This window comes from Episyrphus balteatus, chromosome 1 (genome assembly GCF_945859705.1).
Source record: "Episyrphus balteatus chromosome 1, idEpiBalt1.1, whole genome shotgun sequence".
Lineage (NCBI taxonomy): Eukaryota > Metazoa > Arthropoda > Insecta > Diptera > Syrphidae > Episyrphus > Episyrphus balteatus.
The window spans coordinates 171,671,035-171,698,557 of NC_079134.1; the positions used below are offsets into that span (position 1 = coordinate 171,671,035).

Genomic DNA, 27,523 nt, shown 5'->3' on the forward strand with positions numbered 1-27,523 from the left:
CACAGATTTTTACACGTTCAATGAGCTTAGTTCCTAAACCAATAAGTTGTTGTTAGGTGTGTTTTTTATAATCACCGGTCTTAACTGGACAAAAAAACCCAGTTGGGTCTAAGCAATTTACATGTTAAATACAACAACAACTTAGCCCCGTGGGCTTAGTAGTTTAGACCGCAGATTTCTCTGAACAGTTTTAAATCTGTGCTACCAAACTAAATTTTTCATAAATTGTTGAGAATTTGTTTACAAAGAACATGAAAACTGACGTTTGGAATGATAAAGGCTTGGCCACACCGGAGGGTACGCGGTAGAGGTACAGGTAACGGTACGGGTATTTGTATGGAAAAAATTCCAAACTGACACATCAACGTTCGGGTGTGGAATTTTTTTAATACAAATATCGTTACCGCTATACCGCATACCCTCCGGTGTGGCCAAGCCTTAAAATGTATTTAACATTTTTGTATCTCTTTGTAAAACATACATAATACGAGAAAAACTCGAAAGCGTGTTTTCGTAACATTCAATATACAGTGCTCTGCCAAGATTTCAGGTTAAGCCCCAATGCGTTTTTTTTTTTTGTCCAGTTAAGTCCGGTTGTAATAAAAAACACACCTAGTATTAGGCCTTTTACGCAAATTCGAGCTAAATTTTTGCTCAAATACAAATTATCTATAAAATGCTCAGATAAATTCTAGCTTGGCTAAATTTTTTCGATAATTTCAATTAGAGCAAAAGTTTAGCTCGATATGCGTACCAGGCTTTAAAATTAAAGGCTTGGCCACACTGGAGGGTATGCGGTAGCGGTACGGGTAGCGGTGAGGGTACTTGTATGAAAAAAATTCCAAACTGACACATCAACGTTCAGGTGTGGAATTTTTTTAGTACAAATATCGTTACCGCTATACCGCATACCCTCCGGTGTGGCCAAGCCTTAAAACAACTAATAATAGGTGTGTTTTTTGTTTATCTATATAGATTTTGTGCAAAGAAACGACATCGGGATTTTTAAAATGCGTACAAATGTTTGGTACCACTGTACATACACTTTGGCAGCTGTCTGTCAAAAATGTGCCGTGCTCATGGTTTTTTTTTAACTCCGTAGTGTATGGTCATCATTGTATATATATTTCTATAGTACTATCATGAAGTCGAATTTAGTATTAGTTCATGTCGCCACTTTTTTGAGGTGGCGCTCAGTGTGTTTTTTTTCATACAAATTCTGCTTTTTCAAGTCACCACTAGAGTTCCTAAGATCGTTTCACTTCATGATAGTACTATGGAAATATATATACAATGATGGTCATTGCATCCATGATGGCTAAAACAGATGTGCGGCACATTTGCACGCATCGGTGCATGCACTCAAAATACATGTGCATCACTTTTTAAATTATTATAAATATTGATGCCAGTTTCTGTCAAAAAAATTGATATTTTTTATAATTTTTTTGTACGAAAATGATAAAAATGTATTATAAGCGGTTAAAATGGAAGGAATAATTGAATTTATTAAAACATAACAAGATGGTTGTTTTTTTTTATAAATTCAATTAGTTCTTCAATTTTAAAAAAATCAAAAGTCAAAACCAACGTTATTTGAATTTTTAAATGATAGATTGTGTCAACTGCCAATATCAGTAATGCCAAATCGCAAGTATTTTGTATTTTTTGTTGAAACTTGGCATGGATTTTTCTCCCATAAGAGCCCGTGTTATTTTATTTTGCTGCAGGGAAAAAACTGCACGTCTGTTTTGACTGACCATCATGGATTCAAAAATTTTTTTTTCTCAAAAAACCAAAACTATTCATGTGGCCATTGCATCCATGTTGGATTGAGAAAATTTTTTTTTTAATAAAAAACCAAAAATTATTTGTATATTCTTAAGGCTTAACTACATACACCACTTTTTGAAAAAGTACAAAAGTAAAAATATTTTTTTTCTGGCTAGCGCAATTGTTTTGTGAAAAAGAGTATACAAATTGTTTTTTAGACCATAAAATAAGCTTTCTGCATCATTTGTTTTAATTTTCCAGCCCGAAAAACTATACAAAAATGCGTTTGAAAATTTTCACTTTTGAACTTTTTCACTTTTTGAGCCAACGTAGTTAGGGCTTTAGCTACATTTTAAGACCATGACCATTAACATAAAATGCGTCGTTCTTGTGTTATAAGCGTTTTGATTTCAAGTATCTCGATGTCGTTTTTATGCACAAAATCTATATAGGTAAACAAAAAAACACACCTAATGTTACAATACTTTTCCAACTTTAAACTTCCAATTTGACATTTACTTTTACTTCATGATATAAAACCATCCTAATCATAACAGAAAACAAAATAGAAAAAAAAAACATTTAACATAAAATATAATTTTATACCAATAAACATTTTTTTAATAAATTACTGGCATCACTTTTCCCTACTTAACGAATGCACATTCCATTTTGTTTTGACAGTTAACTTAACGAAAAACACGTGCAAAAAATTTCTAGCTTTTTCCGTCGTCAAAAAAAAAAAAAAAACAACATGCATCCATCTTCTTTCCTCTACTAATTTTTTAACAGCTCATTCCAATTTCACTAGTTGTTGAGAGAAGAGTACATCGTTGTGTCGTGTGTGTGTTGTCCGCCGCCTTTGCAAAGAAAAGAAAATCAATTTTTTCAACTTCATCTTTTCATATTCGGAAACAAATTAAAACTTATTTAAGTTTCAACATTTTCTAAATAACTATCAGAATATAATCATCCAGCTGTGTGTAAAGTTAGAATAAATTATACACAGAATTCAATTAATTTTATTTTCTAACAATAAAAAAAAATTACATAAGGAAAAAACAACAGCAGACGGACGGTCATCATTCGACTACAAAGAGAAAGACAAAAAAACGTACTTCTTTTTCCTCGGAATTCAACTTTTGAAAGAAATCAAGACGAAAAGAATTTTTCTCGAAATTAATTATTATTTTCATCAAAATAAATATACCAACAATTGAAGATGTTTTTAAATAAAAACTTAACAAACGAAATAAACATTTTGTGCTCAATTTCTTCAATTGCCATTAAAAAAGTTGCGGACAGTAAAAAATCCTCATCATCAATTATTTCGGAAAATAACGAATTTCTTTGATTTATTTATTAAATAATACAAATTTTAATTTAATATTTAAATAAAAATAACCCAGTTTCACATAAAATTAATTAACCAAAGAGGATTTCTCTATAAAATAAATTTAAAAAAAAAAAATACATAACCTAAAAAAATGCATAAAAACTGCAATAAAACATAAGAAAAACTATAATAACAGTAATACAAAGAAATTTCTTTCGTCGTTTTATTCATACAATCAATTCGTTTTCTCTCTTCGTCAAAAAATCAATTAATTTAATTTTTCGCCTAAAGAAAAAGAAATTAAATTAGAATTTTAAAGTATACATTTTAAATAAATTTAATCAAATTACAACACAATTACAATGGCTGTCATGAATCAGAAAAATGTTGGTAAATTCAACTTGTTCTCGCACGTCAAATATGAACATTTGGTTGCGGGCGTTTCGGGTGGTGTAACGTCCACTTTGTTGCTGCATCCGTTGGATCTCATCAAAATTCGTTTTGCTGGTAAGTTTTTTTTTGTTAGTTTAATCAAATTTTCTTTAAATTCTTTTTTTTTTAACTTAATTTTGTGGCTTGGAATTTCATATTTTTTTGCACAACTGTATTTCAGATTAATCAAATTGATTAATCAGTTACATTTCCTAGTGTTGCAATGCACCTTGCGAGAGACAACAAAGAGAACGGTTATCGAGGCCACAGAGCACAGCTTCTGTCATGAATCAGTGTTGCCAGAAACTCCGGTTTATCTTATTTCTAACTTTTTTTAGAGCTATTTACGTTTGCCCGATTTTGTGTTTAAAACTGGTCTTTTTCCTTATAGAATTATGTGCATTAGGGTGGGTCAATTAAAAATTAAAATTTTTTTTTTACTTTGCACTCCAAAAAAATCGATTGCTAGACACCTTTAGAATATACTCACCAAATATAAGCTCTTTATATTAATGGGAAGGTCCTCCGCTTCGCAATTTTACATTTTTACAATAATCTTCTACTACCTACTAAAAAAAAAAAAGAGATTGTCTGTAAAGCCGGTTTACGGACGATGATTTTACGTGATAACGTCGTAAGAAAATAGGTTGTGTGCTTTTAAAATGAGCCATTTGAAGGGTTTATTTATTTCAAACAATCATAATTTACAAGAAAAAGCTAAAAAAAAATAACTTTTTTCTTTTCTCATTATATTAATTTTTTTTTTATTTTAAAAGCTCACAAAAAAAATTATACCATTAAAAAGCCAAATATTTCTTCTAAATAAATAATAAAAAGTATTAAAATAATTTATTTAAAACAATCATTTTCATCAAAAAAAGCAAAGAAAACATGTAAATTTATCTTCTCAAGCTATTAAATCCATTTTTTTTAACAATCTATAAAAATTTTTACACCATCTGAAAGCTTATTGTCTTAGCTAAAAATATATATATACAGGGTGTCCCAAAAGTTAACGTCGAAACGAAAACGGTAGATAGGGTAGGTGGTGACAGTTATCAGAAAAATAATAAAAAAAATCGCAGCCACTACGATGTTTCGGCAAGTTGCCTAGATCAAGAAAATTAATCCCAGAATCTCCTCGAGCTAAACGTTCCTTTAGTTTTGTTCCGGGTCCACAGTATTGATAACCTGGTAGATGTAGTTCAATTGGGAGTTTGTTTATTAATGTGTTTAATAAACCTCCCCCCTTTCTTATATTGGATTGAATGCCTGATTTTTTTGAATAATCCAACATTTTAAGTATATTTAGATATGTTAGCGAAAGAATGACCCGACGCTGTATGACACTTTTTTAAATATATACATCAATTTTATAGGAAATTGTTTAGTTTTCATCATAATGCGTTTTGTTAAACAAGCATGCCGATTACCAGTGGAAAATGTAGAATTTACTAAAACTTCCAAAGTCAGGAAAAAACACAGTGAATTATTTCCAAATAGTATAAGAGGTTTAATTACTGGACCTTCAAACTGTGGAAAAACTAATGTCATGATGAGCTTAGTACTACACCCCAACGGGTTAAAATTCGAAAATGTTTACTTATATTCTAAATTCCTACATCAACCAAAGTATACATTTTTAAGTAAAGTTATAAAACCAATAAAAAATATGGGTTTTTTTACTTTTTCTAATAACAGTGATGTTATACCACCTGAAGAGGCTAAACCAAATTCTATATTTATTTTTGATGATATTGCCTGTGAAAAACAAGACACAGTGCGAGAATACTTTAGTGTAGGTATTTTTCAAAAATTCATATTTCGAAACGCAGAGTGTTGGAAAAAAATCCGTATGAGACGCCTAATTTTTTTTCCTTCATCTTTCACCTGGCACCTTTAGAATTGTCAAAAAAAATTTCCCCTACCCATAATCAACATTTTGTCATACCCACAACACCTGATCAACGTTCAAACAAAACGTTATAGCGGAGTTCCAGAATTTTTTAGAATTTTTTTCTTAAATGCAGTTATCCTTAAATCAGTCTCCTCTATCTATAACAAAAAGAATCAACTCTCTACGACCACGCGTTTAGATTTTAGCCCAAATCTTTCCGTTTTAACCCTGTTTACCCTATTAAATGACGAAATTTTTAAAAATCCTTCATTTGGATTAGGCTTTAGATTATTATCTTTCAAATAAGCTTTAGGAGATTTTTGTATCTCTAATAGTTTATTTTTAATTTTGAATTTAAATTTTTTGCCGCACTGCGAAAGTGCGAGAGTGTAACGCTAGAAAATGGCGTCACTTTTTTTTGTGGTGGCTGCCATGGTTCATCGATTTATAAGACATTATCACGTCAAAAAAATATATTTTTTTAATACATACATATATCGACTTTTAAGCAAAGCAAAGCTTGATAGAATTAGAAGTACGAAGATCCGAGGAAGCCTTCATGTTAAAAATACCATCTCCCAAAAAATTGAACACGACCGACTCAGTTGGTATTGCCATGTTCAAAGGAAAATCCTGAGAACCCCGTCAAAAAAGCAATCTTATAACTTTAAACGAGCTAAAATTGTTTATATATATATATATATATATATAAATATATATAAAATTGGGATCTCGGAAACGGCTCTAACGATTTCGATGAAATTTTCAGGGTGTGTTCATCTAAGCGAGTAAAAAATTTTGGAAGTATTTTTGGAAAAATCCGCCCACTGCCACGCCCACTTTTTTAACATATAAGTTTTTTCGGGAACGGCTCTAACGATTTCGATGAAATTTTCAGGGTTTGTTTATCTAAGCGAATAAAAAGTTTTGGAAGTATTTTTGGAAAAATCCGCCCACTGCCACGCCCACTTTTTTAACATATAAGTTTTTTCGGGAACGGCTCTAACGATTTCGATGACATTTTCAGGGTTTGTTTATCTAAGCGAATAATAAGTTTTGGAAGTATTTTTGGACAAAATCCGCCCACTGCCACGCCCACTTTTTTAACATATAAGTTTTTTCGGCAACGGCTCTAACGATTTCGATGAAATTTTCAGGGTTTGTTTATCTAAGCGAGTAAAAATGTTTGGAAGTTTTTTTTGGGAAAAATCTGCCCACTGCCACGCGCACTTTTTTAACATATAAGTTTTTTCGGCAACGGCTCTAACGATTTTGATGAAATTTTCAGGGTTTGTTCATCTAAGCGAGTAAAAAAATTTGGAAGTATTTTTGGAAAAATCCGCCCACTGCCACGCCCACTTTTTTAACATATAAGTTTTTTCGGGAACGGCTCTAACGATTTCGATGAAATTTTCAGGGTTTGTTTATCTAAGCGAATAAAAAGTTTTGGAAGTATTTTTGGAAAAATCCGCCCACTGCCACGCCCACTTTTTTAACATATAAGTTTTTTCGGGAACGGCTCTAACGATTTCGATGAAATTTTCAGGGTTTGTTTCTCTAAGCGAGTAAAATGTTTTGGAAGTTTTTTTTTTGAAAAATCCGCGCACTGCCACGCCCACTTTTTTAACATATAAGTTTTTTCGGTAACGGCTCTAACGAGATCGATAACATTTTCAGGGTTTGTTTATCTAAGCGAGTAAAAAGTTTTGGAATTTTTTTTTGGGAAAAATCCGCCCACTGCCACGCCCACTTTTTTAACATCGAATTTTTTTTGGTAACAACTTTAAAGATTTCGATGAAATTTTGATGGTTTGGTCCTCTAGGCAAATACAACATTTTGGAAGTATTTGGAACGATTTCAATAAAATTTTGAGGGATGGTTCCATGTTTTACGCATTATTCTTTTTCATTTTGTTACTTCATGACTTTTTGATCATGTATTCAAACTTTGAAGTAATTTGTTGATTTGGTATCACTATGAACAAGGTTCCAAATTCTGAGAGCCCTTAAGTTCCACAATCAGCATATTTCGTTTGATCCATTACTTTTGGGACACCCTGTATAAGAAAGAAAAAAAAGAAATAAAGCAAAGCATCCACTGCTACAGAACAAAACAGAGACAGGGATAAAAATAGTATTTCTTCATACTAAGCTTTGCCGACAAGGCTAAACTTGAAAAAAGATTAACTTTATATTCACCATCCAAAACTTTCTGACCTGTAAATGAAAATTTGAACAAAAAGGGATCTCATTGCTGTAACATTTTCGATAATGCAGATTCCTGTTACCCTTCTATTCATTGCTGATCGTATATTCCAACTTAAATAAACTGGATTATAAAGTGGGAATGTGGTGTTTTGTAACCCGCGAAAAAACTGGTCATTGCAAACTCAAACCTACTCCAAAAAATTGTTTACATTTGACTTTTTTCACTGAAAGTTATATCATTTAAGGATACCGAGCAAAGCTCGGTCACCCAGGTACTATCATATAAGGTTCCAACACGAAATAAAAAGAAAGGTAGGCCTAAAAACTCCTGGTACAAGCAAATGCAAAAACACCAGCATTCAGTTGGCCTCAGAAACGGAACAATACAAAACCGGGAGGCTTGCCGCCGATTTCTGAGGTCAACCCGGCGAACCCCACAGGCGGATCACTAGTGTGAAGCAGTAACGTGGGAAGGTTATGATCCCCTCGACATCGAGATCATAACAGCGCCGAGAAAAAGGAAGAAGAAAGAAGATCGACTTTTAAGCAAATTTCTTTACATATTCTTGTAGAAAATTGAACGCTCTACAAATTGGATCACAAAAAAGGTGTTATATATACTTTTTTCATTAATCTAGCCTAACCATTTGAAAGATATTCGAGATCAAAGTTAAAAAAGTTATAAAAAAGATTTATTATTTTTCAAAATTTTCTAACTCACTAAAACCTCATTATATCAAATTAAAAAGATGTAATTTTGTAGGGGCTGTTGGAATGCAAAAATGATCCCGCTCATATAATTCGAAAAAAGAATAGAGATCACCAATATTTTATAAGTGTAAGGTTTTTATTTTACAAGTTTCTTTTTACAATAGCCCTGTTCCATTGGAGGTGGTAGTTTACTACTAGTATCTAGTACTGTCATCTACTCATGCTCTTCTTCCCAAGTAGATACGATTTGTATTAAATTCGTTTAAAGTGCGTTCCATTGAAAATAGCTAGTAAACTACTAGTAGTACTTTGCCACCTCCCAATGGAACAGGGCTAATAATGTCTTACCTCGTGAGAGTCGATTTTTGCCGTGCGGTGAAGCTTTTGGAACGTAAGCCCTAGGTGACTAAGCCCTAGGTGACAATCACCATAGAAAAATCCTAGTTGGCTTAAGCTGTGCGATATATCGTGCGGCTAAAATCGACTCGTGAAAAGTCGACATTAGTTGAAAAAGAGACTGGGTATAGAGCAAAAAGATCACAGAACGACAGTTTGACTAATTTACACCAATCAATATTTGCTGGTCAAAACAACCTCTATGACTTCATGAATTTAATTTTACATAAGGTTAGTACAGTACCATACTTTACTTAATAAAGTAACGAGTTAAAATAATTAAACATCGTATCTGGCTTAAACAGGGCTTAAACGTTCTCCAAAAAAGTCCTTATCATCAAACTGATTGCTTTAACCAGCAGTACTTCACTCAAACCTTTTAAAATTTTTTCGTTTCTATTTTTTTAACAGTTGTTGTTGGTTTAAATCTCTTTTTCATTCACTATTTGGTTTTGACGATAATCTTGCTTCACTTAAAAGCAATAATCTATTATTTTAATAAGACGATATTGTTTTTACGATTTGAAATATTCTTTCTGTAAGTCAATAATCATGAAAAAGATATTGTCAAAACGGTAGCGCTTAGACGATAACTCAATAGGTCTCGTTTTTAAGCATTTAGCTATTCGTTTTTAATGCAATGTATATTTTCAATGTATATTTATTTCATTATTACATCAGAAAGTGCTTATAAAAATATTTTCTTGAAATGTCCGTTGTGAATTTGGGCCTCAACCAACAAGATTCGCCAGCCAGCTCTATCTTTAGTTCAATGCTTCCAGTTTCGTACGCCAAATTGATTGAGGTCCCCTTCCACTTGGTTGCGCCCCATCTTACACCTGATCTAGGCTATCACGACTTTTTAAATTTAATTTTTTACATATGCAGATACCTATTTGATTCCTGTATTCAAATATTTTTGAAAATTCACAAACTGTGATGTGGAAAACAACTTTGAAAGGACGATAGTGATAAAGTTACGTGAAGCAAAAAACGAACAACCACGTCAACGATTACTGTTTTTTTGATTACCATTTACGATATGACTTTCAGGTTAAATCTCAAAACATCAACAAAGTCGATAATAATAATGCAATGCTTCTTTATCTTGTTTTCCTTTATTTTTTTAAACTGATTCCCCGTTTTTTTTTGGATTTTTCATAAAGTACTTGAAATCTTCCAATTTCAAGAAATATTTGATGGCAACACTGGTCATGATAATCAGACAGACAAGCCGACTCAGGTTTTAATTACAACTACAACGGATTGTTATAGATTTACAGTGATTTTTCTTCTTCTGAGTCTGAGAGTACCTAGTTTTCCTGTTAAAACTGGAAACTGGTCATTGTTTTAAATCGATTAACTTGGACATTGAAGTTTTTAGTTTTGCTGCCTCTAAAAGGTAGAGAGAAAAAATGCAGACAAGAAAAAATCAATAGAAAGACCTTGGAATTCTTTTTGTTTTTCATTTTTTTCCTCTCCACTATCTGTCTTTTATGTTCAAATCGGACACACACAAAAGAGTATATAGGTAGTTCCGTTTTTTTGTTGTTGTTGATAGTAAGTAAATGTATTTTAGCATAAAGCTGGATCATTCATACTGCGCGTGAAATGCCATTCTCTGTCGTCGGTCCAAAGGTCTATATTTTACTTACTGCTTCTGCTCTAAACGAGTTGTATTGTGTTTATGTATCTGTCTCTGTACAACAACAATACAAAACTTGTTTTTGTATTTTAGAAAAAATCGAATTTCTCTCTATACTTGACAAAATCACAATTGAATAGGTATACAATAGACAGTAATGTATACATAATATAAAATAGCAGCTGACGCAATGCATATGAGATATTTATACAGACAAAACAGAGACATATAGACAAACTGGCGACGTCTACAAAAAACAATGAAGAAAGAAAAAATATGTTTTGTTGAGTTACACCTTTCATTTTTTTTTTTAAATAGAAGAGAAAATTATACAACAACAAATTCGATTTTTTTGTTTGCTGATTTGTTTATGTTTTATAACTACCTACCTAAAGTGTGATTGATTTGATTTAAATTACCTATATTATGAAAAACTTTATTATATTGAGTGAGTTGAGTGATTCACTTGTGCGAAAATAATTAGTGAAGAGGGCAGCCAACCATAACTACCTACTTAAATTAATTTACCAAAATGGTCTCTGTTGGGTCAAGGTCGTTCACAGCTGATGGTTTTATTGTGTATAGACAGCTGTGGTCAGCACAATCGACTTTTCATTGTACAGCTATGAATACAGCAAAGTTTTGAATTTTCTTACACAGACACTGAATTTATTTGTACCAAATTAACTTGAATATTTTTTATTTATAGGTATTTCAGGATAATGGAATAGCTAATGAGAATTCTTTTCAATTCAATTTTTTTTTTAAATTATAGTTTGTAGAGATAATATTATTTCTTGTAGACGTGTAAAATTTTACTAAGCTAAGTACAGAGGGAAGAGGGCATTGTGACGAGAGACTTCGACACTTGCATTTTCACTGATGGCTCAAAAATTGACTGTGGGGTTGGCGCGGGTGTCTATCAGGAATCTCTTAATATTTCAAAATCCTTTCGACTTCCAAATTTTGCAAGCGTATTTCAAGCAGAATTGCTTGCAATTAAGGAAGCTTGCAATTTAATAAGAATAAATTTAAATCAAACCCAGAATGTAGCTATACTAACAGATAGTCAGGCAGCTATAAAAGCAATTTCTTCGGTCATGACATCATCCAAACTGGTTCAGCAGTGCAGAGAGCAACTCTCAATGCTAAGCGAAAGCCTCACAATCACTCTTGTCTGGATCCCAGGACATAGTGGTTTTGAGGGCAACGAAAAGGCGGATGAACTGGCCAGGCAAGGATCGGCCATTCATGAGTCGCTAGCGGAAGCAGTTAACATTCCAATAGGAGTCATGAAGGGCAATATCTTCTCAAACTATTTAACAAAAGCTAATAATAGGTGGCACGGTTTGACTAGCTGTACCATATCTGGAAAAATCTGGCCCACCTACAACAATCTCCAGATTTAATCTCCAGACCCAGAAAAGACATTAGCAGAATCGTTGCGGTGTGTACAGGACATTGGCCTATAGGGGAACATGCAGCAAAGTTGGGTATATCGTACAATACTTATTGTCGCAGCTGCTTGGACCAGCAAGAAAAAGAAACGGTCTTCCATTTTCTATTCCAATGTCCTGCCCTCGCTAGGAATAGAGCACTCTCTCTGGGGAGTGAATTCTTTAATGTCATAGACAACATCTCAGAATCAAAGATCAAAGACTTGATCTCGTTCCTCAATGCAACAAAGTGGATTTAGGACGGCCTAACACTTGTTTTTTGTTTTATAAATCCATTTATCACTCACAGGTTTCATGAGTTTTGGTATCAAAACGGCGAATCCTGCGCTAATTGGGTCATCGAGCACGGTTTGCTTTGACCGCCATCTCTACCTACCTACCTACAGAGTCCCAAAAATATATTGCCACATGCTCCATATTTAACCAAACTTTTAAGCTAAGAGAAAGGTTGGTAATATGGAACGAAAATTTTCTCCAAACAAACAATTTTTCCTACTTACGATAGTCATAAGAACTTATGTCGTTTTCGATTGGTTTCACTCAAGGATTCACTCATTCTGAAATCCAATAAAACAGTTTGAATCGCTTCCACTCAATTCTGTTTTTTTTTTGTGTTTGTGAAATTTCAAATGTCAAATAAATTTTATTTTTTTTCTTCCAAACGAAAAAATTATGAAAAATTATAAATCTGAAGACGACGATGAAGAAGAAAATGGTTAAAAAAATATATCATTGCATTAAGGTACCCATTTTAACTTTCTAATTAATTTTAATTTCATTAAATAATAAATTTTTGAATGACAACAAAAAAAGAATGATTGAGTATTTTTTTGTTGACATTTTAGTGTTCATGTATTAGTGCTTCTGATTTTAAATCGAGAAGAGAATTTCGCTTCTAAGAAGCATTCTGTCTGTCATTTTTGTGCGAATAAAACACTTTCAGAAGTCTTCTGAATGATTCCGGACGCTTCCGGACTGCCAATCGAAAACGACATTAATATAACATTATACATACTTGTATAACACATTTCTTTGTCTTATCAATTCGTAAACACAAAATGCCTCGATTAAAAATACTTTTAATACTAAGCAAAGAGTATCAACATTATTTAATCATTTTAAATTACAAGGTTTCTAAAATTTATAATCAATATGTGTTGAATCATGTTTTATTGACTTTTAATACAAAAAAAAATATGATTAGATTACATTTTGCAAAAACTTATCTTTATTCGAGTGCCTTAAAATGTTTAAAAAAAACATATTCCAGACTTCCTTTCAATCATCTTAATCTTTTTATCTTTGCACATTTCGATCGATGTTAGTGGAACACGTTTAAATGGCAATTTTTCTTTAACTTAAGTACTAACTTAAATTAATAATTCAAACATTTTATTGAATTTAGACAAGACTTTGGCCACAGCGTACAATCAACCTTGGGCTTGGGCCCGATCCGGATAAAACCAAATAAAGTAGCTTTAATCTTGTTCTTTTTTTTTTCTGTCTGAGAAATATGTCTTTTTATTTATTGATAAACAAGAAAAGAAAAACTTGTCAGTAACGTTTTTGTTTTTATTATATAAAAGCCAATAGCTTGTTGGATTTTATCAACCTTGAACTAGAAGCGTGTGACACGATAAGGGGCATTATCTATGGAAAGTTATTAAACAAACAAATTTATTAATTTCACGTTTTATGATTTCCTTTCTCCCCGTACATGTCTTCTAAAGCCATTAACAAAAGAGGATTACCCTAAATTCTCATCTCTTGAAATGTTCTTTCTTGAATTTTTTATTCATGAAAAAAAAAACAAGTTGAACAACTTGCAATCAATTCAAATAATGTGCTTGCTTGAATGTCATTAATTGTTTATTAAACTTGTTCAAACAAAAGAAAAAAAAAAACATTAAAATATTTGACATTTTTTTTGACGCCAATAAAAAAGTAAACAAACTTCTTTAAAATGGCAATATTTATATTTTTTCTGTTTTGAATGTTTAATTAATTCAAAGGTTTGAGAGATAAAATTACAAATGACATAATGCTGAAAGTCATTAAAAATATATCACAATGAATCCAAAATCAATATTTACAAATTAATTCAATTAGAAATGTTAGATAAGCATTTCCATAACACAAAGTTTGTTTGCCATTATGATTTTGTGCTAATTTAGAAAACATGTCCCTTTAGGTGTGACATTATACGCTCTGACGCACATCGTGCAGAAACAAGAATTAATAAACAAAAACCTTTCAAGTTATATTCAAATAGTTATTCAGCACCCTCTCAATATATTAGAACCACTTAATAACCATTAATAAATATAACGTAATAAGACTAAAATCAAAGTGCAAGTGATCTTATCAATACTTTTCTAGACTGTTCGTTTGATTTTGCGGCGCGTGTCTGTTTTGTGATACATTCATCTATACACTGGGTACTATCTCTATTACTTGCTTATTACATCATTATTAATTTTATTCTAAGAAAAGTTTGTTGCTATTCGGTTTATTCCATTTTCACACATCTAACTAGCGCAACTGAAAATGTCAACAACTGATATTCAGAAAATTCTAAATTAGTTTTCTCTGTAAGTTTTCTTATGTAATTTTCCATGTTATTTAGATGATTTGTTTTCTTTTGGGGAGATTTGAATCATTTTAGGCTTACATTTCAAATTATTTCTCTCCTCAAATCAAATAATTACCTTTCGACTTTACTCATTTTTTGATTAATAGGTAGTTGTTATATGATATTATTGTAATACACTATCAGTTATTGAAAAAAACAGTTTATAATAAAATTGACCCAAGTTACATAAAATGAGTCAACATTCTTATAAATTACAAATAGGCAATCTTACACAACAGATATTATAAGCAAACACAATCAGCCCTTTATAAGGTGTTAATTGAAGTATTTATTGCAAGTTTGCAACACATAATTATACGAGTTACAATTGAATCAAGGAAATAAAAGCAATAAATCCAATCATAGAAAGATTGTAAAAAGAAAAAATAATTCTATTTGATTTTAACTTGTCGGAATTTTATATTGATTTGTTTTTGTTCACATTTTTAAAGACAAATAAAACACCTTTCGACGTCCCACAGGGGTCAACATCTGTCACTTAAAGAATCAATATCCTTAGTGACCCAAGACTTCAGGAACTCGAATGGTTTCTGGAGTTCAAAATCTTTTGTGGCTGCTTGCAAATAAGACAACTCAAACCCTTTCTTTCAAACATTAAAGTGGCGGGTTTAGTTGCGAAAGTTAGATATCGTCGGTCTCATGAGAAAACCTCGTAACTCCACTTTTTTTCAAAAATGACTTTTGAATGCCATTCTTTAGAAAATATGTCAGCGGAGCAACCCAGAAAATTTGGGGTCATTCCGAAAACTTTAAATAGACTTAAATTCAAATTTTGCACAGCTCGTTTCTTCCCAACTACTCTGTTGTTTGTTTACTCTTTCGTCTCTCCTGTAAAATTTTGATTTTGGGAGTTACGAGGTTTTCTCATGAGAGCGACGATATTTGAAATTGCGGAACTAGAAAACTAATTTCAGTTTGTATACCTAAGTCCCTGAGATTAATTTTCTTTATTACAATAAATATGAAATGTAATTTTTTCTGTTTCAAAGTAAACAAGTAGGTATTCAATACAAAAAAAAAAAAAAAAAAAAAAATAGAACAATAACAAGATACCTCAATTTTACAAAACAACAACAAAATAAATCTGCAGTTACTAAGTACGATTAAAAATTATTAAATAACAAACAAAAAAAAAAAAAAAAAATGAAGAAAAACGTCTGTCAACAACAACAAAATTGTTTTGCGTAAATGAAATGCTTATTCTATCAGAAATTCCAAAACAAAGAACCTTAAGGCCATAGCGGTTATAACTTGTGTGTTTACTCACGTGACAATCATCAAAACAATATATAGCCGGATAAAAGTTTAATGACTTGACTCATCAGAGTCACACAAGCACAAATATCGTCGCCTTAAATTCTCATGAAAAAAATATATACAATAATATAACAACAAAAAAAAAACTTTAGATAATTATGTACTTTTGTTTTTAGTTTTTGAACATCCAGTATAGTCCAGTCATTATATACATTTGGAAATGCAAAATGGCCGAGAAAGCTAAATTTTGGATATGTTGAAGGGGATGCAATAAAAATACGAAATTGTAGGTCTGAACAGGGTCTACAAATTTGATTTTAATATTTTTTTGGATATTCAACACCAAAAACTAGATAATGTCAAAAAACAAATCGCATATCGTAAATTTTTGACTTTTTTGGTCGATATCTCGAAAACGGTACATGATACGCAAAAAATGTGTATGCATGAATTGTAGAACATGGTAAAAGCTAAAAAAAGTTCCTTGTAAAATTTTCGTATCTCGAAGCTGAGTTATTGTCAAAAAAGTTATTGCGGAAAAAGCTCATAGGAAATCTTGGTCGAAAACTTCAAGTTAAGCTTTTTTAAGCATCCCCTACAACATATCCAAAATTTAGCTTTCTCGGTCATTTTGCATTTCTAATCCGTTTTTCCGACATAATGACTGGCCTAGTATATAATTTAATTTTTAAGTTCTTGCATTTTTTTTTATATCATAAATAGCTATTGTCAAATCAAATCTATTTCACCACCAAAATTTAGATCAGTGTAGGTAGTCTATTTATATTTGGGTAATACGTTTTTATTTTGGACACATTATTTGACATCCATTTAAAGTTTTTTTCGTCGTTTTTCTCCACTACTCGAACTAAAACTTGGCCATGAGCTTGGCATTACACAAACGTGTGGTGCTATTTTTTAAAATTCTTTTTTTAGTCGTAAGAGCATTTTTTTTTAGATTTTCTTCGGCCGAAATTTTCCTACGAAATGAAATGGCATCATTTGCTTGGGGAAAAACTTTTAAATTGATATTTTTCCCTCTTCGGCGGAAAACACTCTCTGTTCGTCCCTGGCGTGGGTGTTATTTGCAAGAGCTTTGCAAATATACCATCAAGCTTCATCAACTTGTTTTTTTTTTCAACTTTAGTCTTTTGATGACGAAAGTATTCTGTACTCTGTAGATTGCGCTCCTAATATTTTGGAGGGTATTGAGTGCACAAAAGGTGCATTCTATACATATACAGTTCAATTAAGGTTAACTTCTCTCATCTTTGTTAATAACCAAAAGACGTTAATTCCTATTGATAACCTTATTCTGGGACTACCCTTTGCATTGCAATATTTTTTTTTAATTACAAAAGAAGAAATTGCTTAAATTGGAAAAACACTGATTTCTAAACAAGACATAAGAGGCCTATTAGGAAATAAAAATATATTTCTTATACAACAAGGGTGATTCATTTATGTATTACGAAATTTTCCATTCATGCCTACATGATAGCCGGCTATATTAAAAAATGAAAAAAACAAACAAACAAACACTCAACGTGACGGGCCCCCTTTTCCGTTTGATCATTGCCTGGCTAGTCACGAGAAAAATAAATAAGTAGTTTATTCGCGTTTTATCCGATATTATTGAACGTTGGATTTGTTTTGTTTGCTCAGCAAAATTTATGGAATCTTCCATTAACTGATTCAACATAATATTATTGAGTATGTGTAATCTTTAGTTTTATTATCTGTATTTTTGTATGTTTTGTTTAAAAAATTGAAAACAAAACTTAATAAAAGAGGCCATGGCTATCACATAGTTCGAAAAACATTATTTTTTGTTTGTTGAATTCTAGACTTCCTGGTTTAAATATACATTTTTTTTTTTTACTTTCTTTATAGTAAATGATGGGCGTACTGCAGCAGTTCCACAATACAGAGGCTTGGGTAGTGCTTTTACCACAATCTTTCGTCAAGAGGGATTCCGTGGTTTGTACAAAGGTGTTACGCCTAATGTTTGGGGTTCCGGAAGTGCTTGGGGATTCTATTTTTTGTTGTAAGTTAAATCATTTATTTTTAATCATTGTTTTCTATTAACACTATTTTTATTTATTTGTTATCTGCAGCTATAATAGCATTAAGACATACATTCAAGGAGGCGATGCAACCACGCCACTTGGTCCTGGTCTTCATATGTTAGCAGCATCAGAAGCTGGTGTCTTGACACTGCTATTGACAAACCCGATTTGGGTTGTAAAAACCCGACTCTGTTTGCAATATGAAAATGTAGCAAATGCACCAAAATCGGACGTATACCGTGGTATGGTTCATGCTTTGGGACAAATTTACAAACAGGAAGGTGTTCGTGGATTGTATAAGGTGAGATTGAATTTGAAATAATTAAGATTTATCTAATGTTTATTTCTAATTTAGGGCTTCTTCCCAAGTATGTTGGGTGTTTCACATGGTGCATTGCAATTTATGACTTATGAAGAAATGAAAAATTCCTATAATGAGCACAGAAAATTGCCAATTGATACTAAGTTGGTAAGTACAGCTATTGAAGAGTATCAAAATTAATAAGCCAAGTCTTTCAGTTTTCATTTTAAGTAATAATCTTATGTATAAAATAATTTAAATCGAATCTATTATTCTATTGATGTTTTTACCACATTTTCTATAAAAATTAAATAATCAGTTTGTTACTTTACAAAAATACCCCCTGCGGAGATAAGATACCTTAATATTAAATTTAATTTTATTACTTGACAACAATGTGTTCTTTTAAGATAACAATGAACCATTTTAATTAATATTTTTTTTTTTTATATATAAACGGAAATTGCACTCACATTGTCATCGCAAATTAAAAAAAAAATATCTTATCACAAAACCTGGAAGTGACAAAGTTAATTGCGAAAATATTGTTCATTGTTGTCAAGTAGATAGTATAAAAAATGTAATGATTAAAGTGTTAGATTATTACACTTTTTTGGAGCACTAGGTTGGACTTAGTTTTGTTATGTTTTGCACCACATACTTTTGTGATTGTGGCATTACGTTAAGCGTAGTGATCAATTTTATTATTCTCCCCTTCACTCCTTTAAAGCATCAGAATCATGTTGAAATGTCTATCTTTCTCTATGACACCGTCTAATATATTTTTTGTAAGCCTCTACGTCAGTTTGCAATAACCTTGTAAGAAAAATTGAAACACAACCTCGTTGAAACAATCGCTCTAAGCGAGCAACTTAACTTCACAGAACAGATTAGAAATGTTGTTTATTTTGATGTGCTCCATTTTTGTTTCATTTAAAAGCTTTCTACAACATACCTTTTTTTCTTCTTCTGTCTATTAAGATGTCTGGCCATCCTCGCGTACCAAAATATCACTTTTCTTAATTAATAAACTGAAAACTGTTGGCCGGTATATTTTTATTTTTTAACTCAAAGAAAATTGTCGTGTTTTAAATCTAAGTTTTGAAAGCAATCGGAGTTACCGAGATCTTGAAGGTACTAGGTCAAAAATGTAATATCGAGATAAACGCAAAAACAAGCAAAAGTGCGCGACCGCTCACAGTGGCTCAACCTTCCTGTCTAAAAATTCCTGTAACAAGGGCAAATATGAGTGTTTCGATACACAACATGTCTTAAAAAGTTGGTTATAGGTTCGTTCATTAGCCAACGTTTTCAAACACGTTAAGTTTTTATATTATTGTTTTCTAGATTGCTGTTCCAAATGTCTTTGCCATGTGCTACAGCATCCGCATTGCTTTGATAAGAAAATTCGCTCTTCTTTGCCTTCGAAAACCTACAAAACCATCTTGGATTTAACGTTTCCAACCATTTGAGTTTGGTAGATTTCGTTCGTTCTTCCCTTTTCTTTTCCTTCCTCGCCAAAATATTCGTTGTAGTAGCATTGCTTGTTTGGAGTTCCTAATGTACTCGGAGATAGGTAAACTCTTTAACTTATTTGAAAATGCTGCCATCAACAGTAAAGTTCTGGCCAAGGCGGCGAACAAAATGTTTGTTTATTACTTCCTCATTTGTTTGTTAGTCATGTCCTCTTTTCCCACATCAAAAACAAAATTGCTGTGAACCTGAACGTCTCTTAGCTCGATGAGAGCAGCCGATGATTCCGGTGTCCTCCGAGTACAAAACTGTTAAGTTGAATGTTGAATAGTAGAATAAATAAATAACGAAAGAATATAGGTTTTTTTTTCACGGGCCAAAGAGTGGTACATGCAGATTCTGCAATAAGCCAGAAATAATTTGCAGCTGCAATGCAATGTCTGATACCAAACGCACGTGTGGCAAAAACTCTTTATTTGCAAAAAATATTAAAATTTGCCACAAAGTAACCTCAGTTAACGGTACTTTTTTGTTTACGTACAATGAACCCCAAAAATCCTTCATAATCATGAAAACGCAACTTTACTTCTTTGTGCTTGGTAATTAAACAAATATCTTAACCATGACCAGATATCTATTTTTAACTCTTTTCTAATTTTGATAACGCAAACAATAAATAAAGCTACTTATTTGGTATATCAATTAGCAAATAAGATTGGTCAATATTAATTTTGGAATGGAAAAAAACACCTATTATTGTTGACAACCTAAATTTATCTTTTCTATCTTTACACTAAACAGCGAAGGAAATTGATACACATTTTTATTACAGGAAAAACTATTAAAACAAATTTGTTGCAATGTAGTAAACATGTTTATGAGAAACCTTAGTCTAATATTTATATATGACTTTGTACTCATTTGCGTCATTAATTTGTTATTATAGAACAATTAAAAGGGGCTTGGCTATTATCATTTTGTTTTTCGTAATATAATTCAATAAAATTCTAATCAGAGTAATATTTAATTGTTTTTTTCTTTTATAATTTTCAGGCCACGTCAGAGTATTTAGCATTCGCTGCTGTTTCTAAGCTAATTGCTGCCGCAGCAACATATCCGTATCAAGTGATACGAGCTCGACTCCAAGATCATCATCACAATTACAAAGGAACATGGGATTGTGTTAAAATAACATGGAGGTACGAACGTATGGGTGGTTTTTATAAGGGACTATTCCCATATTTAGTTCATGTCACACCAAATATCTGTTTGGTTATGCTTATTTGGGAAAAATTGACAAACTAAATTTTATACAACAAAAAAAAAGTATATCATGTTTCTAAATAGTATTTAAACAAAAAATCCCTATTTTAACTTAAGCAGCACATAAATGACAAAAAGGCACAATTTTTTTTTTTTTCTAAAAAATTAATATTAAATAGGAGTATATAAATGTTTACTTAATAGAAGAATATTTAATACATAATTATTCTTTAAAAGGCGATAAAGAAAATAAAAACAAAAAAACGAAGAGATAAGAGAAAACAAAAACAAAAAAAAAAAAAAAACCATGAATAAAAAAGTAAGACAAAGAAAATAAGAAAAAAAAAATGAGAAAGAATAAGTAAATTTCAACAAAAAGATAAAATTTACTTAGCTTAGAATTTTTTTGTATTATTGTTATTATAAATATTTTTCTATTCCATCCACTATGCTTCTATTTTTTTTTTTTAATTTAATAATTTTTAAAATAGTTCTTGAATATTAGATTTTTAAGAAGTTCAATCTTTTTGTCCGTTCAAATCATCCATCATCTCTCAAATTCAAAATACACACCACAAAATCCATTTAGTCGTTTAAGTTATTAAATTAATTATTAATTTATTTAAACAAGAAAATGATAAAAGAAATAGCCGAAAAAAAAATAATAGAATCTTTATATTTTTGTTTCGTTATTAAAAAAAAAACGATACATTTATTTGTTTTTTTTTTTTATATAAATGTTGATCATTTTTACAAAAAAAAAGTGAAGTAGAGAAAATGTATTTTTGTGTTTATATTTTTATTTTGTGTAAGAAGGAAAAAAAAAATAATAGAAATTGACAAACAGAATAAAAAGCACAAACGCACACTTTTTGAAGTATGTAAACAAAACAAAAACTAAGAAAAAAACTGACTTAAAATTTATTTTTATGATAATTTTTAAGCAAAAATTATGAATGTATTGTATCTCTACTCTATGTGAAAGTGTTTTGGAAATTATTTCTTTGCTAATTTTTTTTTTTTCTTTAAATATAATAAAACCTACAAAAAAAAAATAAAAATAATTTCATATCAGCTGCCATCATCGTCGAACACCATCGAAAATGAGATAAAATACAAATAGACTTGGCTTGTGTTCAAAATAACAAAAAAAAAAAAAAAATACTTAGTGTCAAGAAAGGCCTTAAAAAACACAAAACTAAATTATTGTAAGGTAAACGATTGCCGGTTTTAAGATTACTTCAACTTTGTAACTTTCATCTCTTGCATAGGATTCATCCTAATCAGATTGACTTAATTTAAGGCAGGGTAAAAAAAACTCATTATTTTCCTCCACAATTACTTCTTGCAGAGTACTTAGCTAGTATGTATTGTAATTGGTTCTGTAACACTTGAAGAAATAACAACCCCTTGGCAAGACTATTTGTTTATCGGTCTTGTGAGTTCGTTAAGTCACCAAAGTTGGAAGTCAAATCGAGAAGTGGCCGTTTAGGAGTCGCTAGTACGAGGCAAATATGAAAACCACTTGTATAAGGACATTTTAGTAGCTCAAAGGAAGGCTTTGCTGGTCAATTGCCTTCTCTAGAGAAGATAGCAGCGATTTGCAAGAGTTGTCTCTGGCATCACATAGTTTGTTTAAATGTTCCGCACTCGATTGTATCAAGCTATTTATTGGGACCCCGGAAATTTTAATACATCCATTAGATCCATTTCCACACAGATCATGGGCCTGTTTCACAGCATACTACATCAAAGACTTTAAATCTTAATAGGTGCATTCTATTGGTTTTCTCGAAGCAGTTTTTAGAACATTTGTACTATATAGACCATAAAAAGTATTACACGTGGTTTAATCGGACTCAAGTATTGATCTTTGAGGTCACTGATGTAGTTGATGTAGCAAGCTTTGACAGTAGAAGCTTCTTCAATTTGCGTCTAGCAATTATCTAGAAACAGAAGTTTGCTGACCTCTTTAATGTTCTCATCGCAGATTGAGGGTTCTAAAGAAGCAAAACCTAAGTATTTCAAAATAACCTCTTGTCACAAGTATTGTTAATATAAACGAAAGCTAAATGAGTTGCCAAATTCTATCAGAAACGGATACAGAATTTGTTTTCTTAGGAAGAGACGAATTAAAAATATGTGTTTCAAGTTTTTGAAAATAAAACTTAAGCAAATTTTTGTGAAATGCCATTTAAGTGGTAGATATTACTTATGAGCAGTCTGAAATTTCAGAATCCTGAATCCTTTAATTCATAACAGCCATAATTAGTGAGTTTGACTCGAGACAAGCCAACAGTGTGCAAATGCATTGCACTTGAAACAGTAGTTTGTAGATGAAACACAATTACTGATGAACTAAAAGTTCTTAAACCTTTAATAGACAATTCGTTTACCTTCACATGCCTCTATTCATCTGTTTCATGCCATCTATTATGCAAAAAAAAATTCAAATCAACATTAAGTTATAAAAACTACAAAAAAAATTTCAAGTTAAATATTTAAAGATTTAAAATATACTTTCAAACTGAAAACAACTATTTTTCAAAAATGTCCTATTTTTAATTCTTAAGAACACCTTGTTTTTGGCAAAAAGATTCTTCATTATATATATATTTTTTTTTTGTAAATCTGTTATAAGACTTTGTAATTTCGTACACATTAAAAAAAAAAAGGTAAAAACGAAAAAAATTAAATGAAATAATTAAAATACAAAATATCAACTCTTGAAGCGACTCTTTTGTTTTGTTTTTTTTTTTTATTTAATATTTTCTTTTCTAATTGTTTGGTAATGTTTTTGAGTGCTTCTCTGAATTTTTTGAAACTACACAACAGCTGATGTTTAAGATAAAAGTAAAAAATAAAATAAATATTCATGATGCAGAATCTCTTTGCTAAGAAAAGGTAAGCAATATTTTTATTTGGTTTTAAAAATAATTGAGATTGTTTTAACGATTTTTTGTTATTTTTTTTATTAAATTTATTACAGATTTGAAGGATGCCGTGGATTTTATAAAGGTTTAGGACCCAGTCTAACTCGAGTTATACCAGCAACAATGATCACATTTTTAGTTTATGAAAAAGTTTCCAGATTTATGTTGGATCAAAGGAAAGTGAGAGAGAAGAAAAATAGTGCATAAGGAGACGTTGAACGTCGATTGATTTGATTGTATTTATTCTAAGTACATATAAAGGTGTAAAACGCCAGTAATTTTATTTTAAGTTGTTCATATACCTAGAATGTATTTAAATACAATTTTTGTATCGCTTAAATTTGTGTTCCTTAAAAAAAAAATCAGCCACCAAAGAGACTTGCTGTGTAAAATAAAAGAAATTGAAGAAAAGATTTGCACAATAATTTTAAGATAAAAATTAAAAAATTAATTTTCAAAGTGTTGAATAAAAATGAAATTGTAAAAAACAGTCAAGCTAATTTTAAAAACGTCTCGTTAATTTTATTGAAACAGGAAATACACTTATGAGATGTATTTTTGGCGAAGCCAATTTTTATTTTACGTTTCGGAAACATTTGCATTGATATGTATAAGTTTTTGGAAGTCCAACGAATGCTTAGTTTTGTTCCGCTTCGCGTGGGATTTACAATGCATGTAATTTTGTCTGCTAAATTTTTTTTTTTTTTTTTTTAATTTTAAACAAATTTCAGAATAAGGGGAATTTAGGGTACATGAAAAACTTTTAGCCCGGAATGCATTAGAGGGATAGTGAAATACAATTTTCGGGGTGAAATTTGTTTCTCTTATTTCAAAAAGCAAAAATAGTGAATGGAATTTGATAAGAAAATAATACACAACACTAAACTAAACTGGATGGTTCGGTTTCGATGAATCTCTTCTCCGCTGGATTAAAAAAATATTTTTTCGACCCATCAACAAAATTTGTATTGGATGGTTTCAAGTATGACACCAGAAAATAAAAGCTGGTGTCCTGGTGTGCCACAGGAAACCGTTTTGTCTCGTGCCCCCTTTCTCATTTTTATGAGATCATTTTATGAGATTTATTTATGATCATTTGTCTGCCACTTACGAACAACTTGCAATTCTCCTAATGTGTTAGTAAGGGGATATGAAGAATACCAATTTTGCTCTTTCGAATTTTGCAACGGTAGTGGGAACCGGAATAGTGCACAAAAGTTTCTTTCCGAATTTATTTCTATTTTGAACACGTTTTCCAATAGAATTTGTTTATCAGTCATTTTATTGTTTCTTTTTATAAAATTAAAAAAAAATATTTTCAGGGAAACAAAATGCCACTGGAAATTTTCGATAGGAGCAAATTTATCAATCCTATTTTCATTTATCAGTTTTATATTTGCTTCTTTTTAAATTTATCCATAATGTTTCAGAGAAAAAAGAAGCTTTGTTGGATCTCCTTCTGTTGTTAAATTTGGACAAGATAAATCAAATGGAACTTTTTTTGAAAACTACAAACATAATTTAACTGAAGATATGGACAAGATGAGTTTTACAATGAAATTAAGTACGTTCCTACTTATTTTGTGTACTGACAAATTTTGCATAAGAAGAAATGAGAGTTACTTTTAGCTGAAGTAAGCGAAAAAAACAGATTTGTGTGAAAATACTCACTAATTTTTCAGCTAATTAAGATATCAGTAAATCAATATCCAATGGGTAAGTTAGTAAAAATTAAATTAATATTGGCGGTATTTGCGATAAGTTTCGAGCTTAGTATGTTTATAAATTATATTTTATGTAGTTTGATTATATTTTCACCATTATATTGGATTCTGCACAAATTGAATTTTGTTCAGCAGCAAACGATATGCAAATAAAATTTGTTTAAAAACTGTCAAGCAAATCGAACTGAGCCCTTCATTTTGCACTTTATTAAATTAATGCAATTTTGCCACGCTCTGTAATATTCATACAATATATAATAACGCTAGAAAAATAATCAAAGAAAAAGTTTCACTTTCAATTAGGTAGGCGTAATTCTTTTTTCTAATCTTAAAACCAAAAAAGGAAGTAACTTGAACCAAACATAAAAACCAACATAAAAGGTAAGCATGAAAAAAATATCTTACCACTTACACTTTCCTTGTCTCATTATTTTTTTTTATTTCCACCTAAGTCTTCAACCTTACCTTACTCATACCATAGAGTAGTTTAACAGATTTCAAACTTTTCCAATTGCTTTAAAAAGCTTTGCATACCTTACCCACTATGTACACAAAGGTATGTATCATGAACCTTATTATAAAATGAAACGACAAGTAACTTTTTTTGTTTAAATGAAAATGTGGTCAGAATATTGCAACAACAGCAAAGCAAAATGGAATCTGGTATGTCCGGCTACCGTATTGCGCGGGAAGTATCTCGCATTACTCATAGATACTATGCTTTGGCATCTACTATGTCGGTTATTATTTTTTTATTACGACAATTGCGTGGATTTGTAAATTGTGCACGTTGTAATTTTATTGCAAGTGTTTTGCATGCAAATTAGTTTTTTTGGTAGTTTGAAGAAATAAGTTGATATAGAAGTCATATTAAATTTCGAGAGCAGGTAAGTTAGCTTTAGTTGCTGTTATGCATACAGAATATTAATTTCAAGATATGCTATATTTTTGTGGTTTGTTGCTCTTTGAGATGATAAATTTGATTACGTACAAAGAAACTATTAAATATTGAGCTAATTGCTTTTAATTTAAATTTGAAATTTAAAACAATCTACTCAATAATTGATTTTTAATTAAAGATTTATATATATTATAACTTTGTGCTTCAAAACGTTATACAAAACTTTTGAACGCTTGTGTCACCATTATGCTGTCTGAATCAGACCGCGCGCAGTTTTAATTTTGATTCAGTTCCTGATGATGTTGACGAAATGAATACAATGTTTGATAGTAAAAATAACTAAAATTTTGTCTGATCTCAGCACTAAAAAAATAGCCTAATGTGGAAACTTAAAAGAAACTTTTTTGATTATGTGATGAGTGTTAGTATGGCAAAAAAAAATTGGGACCAAAAATCCTTTTTGGCCTAAATTATAAATTTTATTAAAAATAAAAAAAAAGTTCGTATTGTATTCTTTTTGGATTTTTGGTAATGATGCATTCGGCACTTGAGATATTTCATTTAGTTAACACTATCAAAAATTCAGCGAAAAATACTGATGTGACACACTGTATTTTTTCTTCAATTCTTCCGTAAGCAAAACAATATACAAAGTTTTTTTTTTTGTTGCGTATACACCACAGTGTATAGTTTCTTGTAAAATGTTATTAACTTCTATGAAGTTTGGTTTTTGTTTTTGGTGTTGACTTTTTTGTTTGGAAATAAACCATAATTTTGTTGAAATCGTTTTATTTTTAAATAAAGCTATTTTAAGGAATAGTTTTTGAAAAATTGATTTTCAAACTCAGAATTTGAAATAAAAAAAATGCAACTACACTTGGACCATTTTATTCACTTTAACTCAACTTCGGGCAAAATCTTAAGTTTGTCAACTTTAGAGTCGACTTCAACTCAAATGTAGAATTAAAGGTTGATAATTTGTTTTATTCACAAATTTGTTTCTTAACTCCCTTGTTTCAAACCTTAAGTTGTCCTACCCACAGTTTAGAAATATCCCTGGGATATTTGTGACAATTATTTAAAATACTGTCAGT

At 30.8% G+C, this 27,523-nt stretch overlaps 1 protein-coding gene across 1 annotated transcript; it reads left to right on the plus strand.

Annotated features, from left to right (window-relative positions):
• The first annotated feature begins 3,239 nt into the window (after positions 1-3,239).
• Positions 3,240-24,144, plus strand: LOC129917294 (mitochondrial folate transporter/carrier). The gene is made up of 6 exons (XM_055997681.1): positions 3,240-3,616; positions 17,659-17,812; positions 17,883-18,135; positions 18,190-18,303; positions 20,662-20,807; positions 23,861-24,144. Exons 1-6 carry the CDS (start codon positions 3,472-3,474, stop codon positions 24,009-24,011), a joined length of 963 nt encoding a protein of 320 aa, XP_055853656.1. The 5' UTR covers positions 3,240-3,471; the 3' UTR covers positions 24,012-24,144.
• The last annotated feature ends 3,379 nt before the right edge of the window (positions 24,145-27,523 follow it).

Bases quoted from the DNA above. Each gene is read 5' to 3' on its own strand.
- LOC129917294 (XM_055997681.1), top strand. From the start codon at position 3,472: ATGGCTGTCATGAATCAGAAAAATGTTGGTAAATTCAACTTGTTCTCG. The intron at 17,813-17,882 runs GTAAGTTAAATC...TGTTATCTGCAG, and splicing joins TGGGGATTCTATTTTTTGTT to CTATAATAGCATTAAGACAT. The intron at 18,304-20,661 runs GTAAGTACAGCT...TATAATTTTCAG, and splicing joins TGCCAATTGATACTAAGTTG to GCCACGTCAGAGTATTTAGC.